The sequence below is a fragment of the Myzus persicae genome, unplaced genomic scaffold, assembly GCF_001856785.1.
Source record: "Myzus persicae strain clone G006 unplaced genomic scaffold, MPER_G0061.0, whole genome shotgun sequence".
In the NCBI taxonomy this organism is placed as follows: Eukaryota; Metazoa; Arthropoda; class Insecta; order Hemiptera; family Aphididae; genus Myzus; species Myzus persicae.
Window position 1 is genome coordinate 1 of NW_019100743.1, and position 5,806 is coordinate 5,806.

The 5,806-nt window shown below is 34.3% G+C and overlaps 2 protein-coding genes and 1 non-coding gene across 3 annotated transcripts; 2 read left to right on the forward strand and 1 right to left on the reverse strand.

Moving 5' to 3' along the window:
- The first annotated feature begins 883 nt into the window (after nt 1–883).
- LOC111042774 lies at nt 884–1,495 on the forward strand. Its single transcript, XM_022327472.1, has one exon. The coding sequence runs from the start codon at nt 884–886 to the stop codon at nt 1,493–1,495; it is 612 nt and encodes a 203-aa protein (XP_022183164.1).
- Nucleotides 1,496–1,592: 97 nt separating this feature from the next.
- Nucleotides 1,593–3,064, reverse strand: LOC111042771. Its single transcript, XM_022327471.1, has 3 exons — nt 2,194–3,064; nt 1,880–2,128; nt 1,593–1,816 (listed from the first exon to the last, which is right to left on the reverse strand). Exons 1-3 carry the CDS (start codon nt 2,899–2,901, stop codon nt 1,637–1,639), a joined length of 1,137 nt encoding a protein of 378 aa, XP_022183163.1. The 5' UTR covers nt 2,902–3,064; the 3' UTR covers nt 1,593–1,636.
- A 455-nt stretch (nt 3,065–3,519) lies between these two features.
- On the forward strand, nt 3,520–3,593 carry Trnat-ugu. Its single transcript has one exon. It is a non-coding gene; the product is annotated as a tRNA-Thr (tRNA).
- Nucleotides 3,594–5,806: the final 2,213 nt, after the last annotated feature.

Genomic DNA, 5,806 nt, shown 5'->3' on the forward strand with positions numbered 1-5,806 from the left:
TTTTAAAAAATCAAGACAACGAGGTGATCGATTTACGAGGCGAGCCAGTATCAATACGATTATTAATTCAAGACTTGTAGTATGGGACTGCAATTTTATAATATAAATACGTATGCATATGAAAAACCCGTTAGTCGTGTTCATAACACTAACAAGTTAACATCTCTAAAGAAAAATTCGAGACGAAAACAAGTTGGTCTAACAGCTGATAATTTAGCTTTTCTACGCTCACTAAAGGCTATTTAATATGGATGACACTTATTTAAATGTCACTGCTGGTTACGTGGATGATTGTAAAATAACTCAAATTGACTATCATTCTTTTTTACCTTATTCGACATCCGCTCTTTCAAATAACGATGAGGTGCGTATTGCTTTACATAACACAGAGTCTTATACTTTACCGTGTGAAAGTTATATTTACATCGAGGGATCAATAACCAAACCTGCAGAAATAACTGACGAGATTAGATTTATAAACAATGGACTGTCATTTCTTTTCTCTGAAATGAAATATGAAATAAATGGTAATCAAATTCAGAAACTCGTTAATCCGGGTATATCGACCACATTAAAAGGATATTGTTCGTATAATAAAACAAATATTACTTCACACCACAACTCTGCTTGGGATAGTGATATTAAAAATGCTAATAAAGATTTTATTGATAACAACAATTTTAATGGGTGTATTAATCTTAAAGATTTGTTTGGTTTTTGAGAAGATTATAAACGTATTTTAATAAACTGCAACCAACAACTCGTATTAAATAGAGCCTCGATCGATATTAATGCTATAAAACAGTTTAAAAATAATGAAGTTGTCACAGACGCAAATAAACTAAAAGACGTTAAAATAAACATAACAAAAATATTGTGGAGAATGCCTATAGTGAAAGTGAGTGATAGAGAAAAAATTAGACTGTTGAAAGTAATCAACAATCAAAAACCCATAACATGTGCGTTTAGATCGTGGGAACTATGCGAATATCCATTTTTACCTCAAAACACTTCGCATTCATGGAAAGTAAAGACATCCAACAAATTGGAAAAACCTAGATATGTTATCATCGGCTTTCAAACTGATAGGAAAAATAGCTCGAGTAAAGCAATGTCATACTTCGACCATTGTAAAATTAAAAACTTGAAGGTCTATTTAAACGCAGAAGTATTTCCCTATGAAGATTTTCAAATCGACTTCACCAAAAATAAGATGGCAACATTATACCGAGCGTATGCAGAGTTCCAAAAATCTTACTACGGACATGACGAAGTGACACCTCTATTAAACCGATCAGATTTCAAAAATCTGTCTCCTCTTATAGTTGTTGACATGAGCCGGCAAAACGACAACGTGAAAATGTCAACTGTAGACCTTAGAATTGAACTAGAAACTGACGAGGCGTTTCCAGCTTCCACCTCTGCATATTGTTTAATATTACACGACCAAATTATATCTTATAATCCATTTAACGGAGAAGTAAGAACCTTGTAAATATTTAATGTATAACTTAATATAAATGTAAACCTTAATATTTATAAATGTAAATCTTAATATTAATAAATGAAAAATACTTTTTTATATATCATGTTTTTTTTATTATTTTACATAAATTATTGATCTCAAACAAAATGATTAAAAAAGTCTACGTTTTACTTTACGTAATGGTGTTGGGTGTTCGACAAAGGTGGCTCGATTTGATGGCGAGGGAGTATGAAATCCATTGTAAAAATCAGGTCCATCATTTACGTCGACCGATTGTTGTTGATTAGAAATCTCGTCCGGTATCCGTGGGCCGTCAATATGATCTAGCGCCTGGAAAAATAAATAAAACATTAATATTGTTTTTATTTTTAAAAATATTTTTATATAAATTACCTCTAACTGTCTAAGTGTAGCGTATGTAGGTGGATCGTTATGTACGTTGAATTTGTTGGTGACCGGTGAATAGCTCGGTGATAATGGTGAATCCATATAAATTACCTTAGCAAAATTAATATCGTCGTCGTCCGATTGATTAAACCCATCACGTCCATTGTGATCTCCGTACAATCTGGAAATAGGGGTGCTTGCTGGTGAAAAGTTGGGTGACAAAGATGAACACCTTCGGAAATTCGTGTCATATGACTAAAATCAAATAAAAAGTATTAAATATTTTATATATTATGAAATAATAAATATATTTGAATTACCACTTGTGAGTTTTGTGTCTTCAATCGAGTCATACAGAGTTCAGCTAATTGTGTAGACGCAAACATCTTGATTTGACTGAGGTATTGATTTTGACTGCTCTGCTTGTCTTCTTCGTTATTAATAAAAATTAGCATTTCATGCACATTTTGAGGTTTCGGTGAATCCACTTGTAAAAATTGTTTAGCCAAATAGTCGCAATATTGATTCATCTCTTTGATGATTTTGGGTTTGATGAATACAACTTTTTCCCCTATACTTGCAGAAATACTCCATTCTAATCTCTGAAGCTGTATTAGATCTGCGCGATTCAAAAGTATTCTACACCCGTCTTCAGTTTTAGATTCTATTACTAAAACATTTATTCCTCCATACACCATACTCGATAATTTATAAAAATCAGTCTCGAGAAATATGGTTCGTTTATAGGACTGTGGTATGTCTAATATAAATGATAGTACGTTACCCATTAGCGAGAATATTCGTTTTAGAAAATCTGTTGACAATTTCACGTGACGAGAAGAAGTCAATAAATGAATTACTGTCTGAAAATTGTCAGTCGGATCGATTCCAACAAGTAAAAATTTGCGTGCTGTAAAGTCCAACGTGAAGGATGTAGAATCTAGTAAGGGAGCCGGAGCTGACGGAGGAACGTACGCGAACGTCTTCTTTTTGTATATGGCAGCGTTGTCAATGATTGAACCAGCCATCTTATTAATGATTTTTAAACTTGTAAAATAAACACTAAAAATGTATTGCGACTTGAAGAAATAAAAAAAGAAATAAAAATGTACGTGGAGTATAGCATAAGACTGAAAACACACTGAATGAATATCCACTCTTCCAAAGCCAAGCGTCCAACGATTTGAGTCATTATTAGGTAGGGGTGAATACATCATAAGAAGAGAAAATGATACACCTGCCAATGTATCAAGGTTTGGCTACACATTCTCAACCCTTGATGAAGAATGTTATTGTTAGATTAATAATGTATGGGGTTTATCGAGACCCATGTCTTGTTATATTAAGTGATGGCCTCAAAAAGGTAAGGATTAAATATACAAAGGTTTGAATACACAAAGGTTTGGTTATACATTTTCAACCCTCGGTGAAGAATGTTATTGTTAGATTATCACCAGATGTTGTTTGTCAGAACACACACGTCGTTACATGTATATTCCTGAAGATTGTACAAGTATATTATTTTTAAATGTAATAGAAATAAAATCGAGTGTTAAATGTATCAAGGAGTTATTACAACGGCAGGTGTGTACAATAATGAATATTATAATTCCTATTAATGATAGGAATCTCTCTATTGGTATATCGGTTTTGTGGCTGAGTTGGTTAAAGCGCCGTCTTTGTAAGACGGAGGTCGAGAGTTCGATCCTCTCCTAAACCTTTTTTCAATATTTATTTTTCAAAATAATGGTCACAATAATAATATTATGGTGTGTGTACAATAATATGTTACACGTACGATAATATGGTATGTCCGTCAAGTGAGCGATCAGGCCGCGGAGGTGGCGGTGGTAGGAAAAGTATGTGGTGTCGGGGTGGGTTGGGTAGGTGGTGGGTGGGGTGAACAAAATATATGCCGTGCACGTACGCGATCGGGCGGCGGAGGCGGAGGTGGGGATTTGGGGCGGCGGAGGTGGTGGTGGAGATTTGGGCGGCGGAGGTGGAGATTTGGGCGGCGGAGGTGGAGGCGGAGGTGGGGAGATGTGTCCCAGGATCGGCTTTCTCATACTACTTATATAAGCTTCTATAAATTCTTAAATAAATGTATTTTTGTTCAATATTTAGTTAGTGCGTAGGCCCGTGTGCTGCATAGCCACTACTGATAGAAGAAATATGCCCACAGGCAAAGGAGTAGGACAATATTGTGTTCTGGAAATATTTTGGCAGGCTCAGAAGAGAATTCATGACAGGCTTTTACTGGTCTAGTCAAACTATTGCTAGTAAATTAAATTCCTGTAAACGGCACTCATTGGTAGGTACTAACTACGACTGAAAATGTTTTCCCTTTGACAATTTACTTTGAATAAAAATTCAAAAAATAACTATTCGGAACAAATAATAATGTCACATTTAGATCTCCATCACTAAATCCAGCTCCGTAGCTAGATAACCTGGGTTTATTTTATTGTAAATTTTACCTACCTATAGTATTAATATTTGTATTGTATTAACAGTTATTATCAGGAAACAACCATACATTTTGTTCAGTTGTGAATACAAGGATATATGTATACACTGTCTGTAACAGGAACAAATAAACAAATGAACCTACAAATTAATTAACTTTTATTCTGACCAATATGTTTTTTTTTTTATATAATTTACAGACGCTTGTGATTCAAGACGTATGGCATGACATTTTTTTTTTTTAACAGAAACAAAAAATTTTTTTAAATCTGGCTTTTAGAAAGGTGTATATTGTAAAAGCATTTTTTTTTGTTATGTGGGTATCATATGTAAATGAAAATAATTAATATAAATGTAATGAAAATATAGTGAAATAATAAATATAAATGGAGCCAAATATGTATTGACACGTACCTCGCTGGTGTGGGACGATGGTCCTGGGTGTAGTAGACACTTGAGTGCGGGTACGTGACGAAGAAAGAAAATAAAAAAAAACACTGAGGGTGTCGAGTTAAGTCCACGGGTGGAACGTTTATTTCACAATCGTGATACAGGTTTTAAACAAAATAGATAAATATGTGGTAGTCGTGACCGATGACGTTTTGTGTGTATGCGGTTGACGTACCGGGCGAGAAACTGAAACCGGTGGCTACGGAGGACGTTCGCCGTCCGGGCGCTTTTCAGCGCTGGTGGCGTCCGGTGAGCTGGTGGCTGTCTAGAGAAGCCGAGTCGCGGTTGCCGCGCCAATAACAGTTTGAATTCAAACAGCATAAGCGCGGGACCGCGTCAGTATAACAATTCATCAATTGAGAACGGTTTGGCCGATTTGGCTCATATGTTTTTAATTGTTCGTAATTACCAGGAGAAGGTTTTTACGAAAATTTTTTTTGGAAAAACCCTGTTTTAAAATTTTTTTGATGATTAATGTTTTGAGTTCCGGAATGTTTTTTCGAATTGAAAAAGCTACAGCAAGCTTTAGCTTATAAAATTATCCATATGACATAATTAATCGTTAAAATGGGGCCCCTGACCAATAACAAAAAAATGGATCAACATGGAGAAATATGTCGTGTATTGAATATTATGTATGTATAGTAAAGTTTAAATTTTGTAAAGTGATAATTTTCGAATCTTTTTTATTCCGTTCGATTTTATTTATAGCCGTAATATTCTCTTTACATAGAACGCAATAGTCGATAGTAGAGATAAAATTTATGTTTTATCTATATTAAATATGATTATTCAATTATTACGACTTCATTTTACATTTTCCGTTGTTGGGGTTACCAGAAAATCTGCTCGAGTATAATTTTAGTTTATTTTATTTTACTTATCTAACAAGACGCAATCCTGGATGGTTTTGATTTACAATTTAACCCGATAGGTTCGCCCGGGGAGTTGCTCAAACAGAGATTTTGAGATTTAAGAAGAAAATATTTGTTTATATACGGTTGATATTGGTTATAG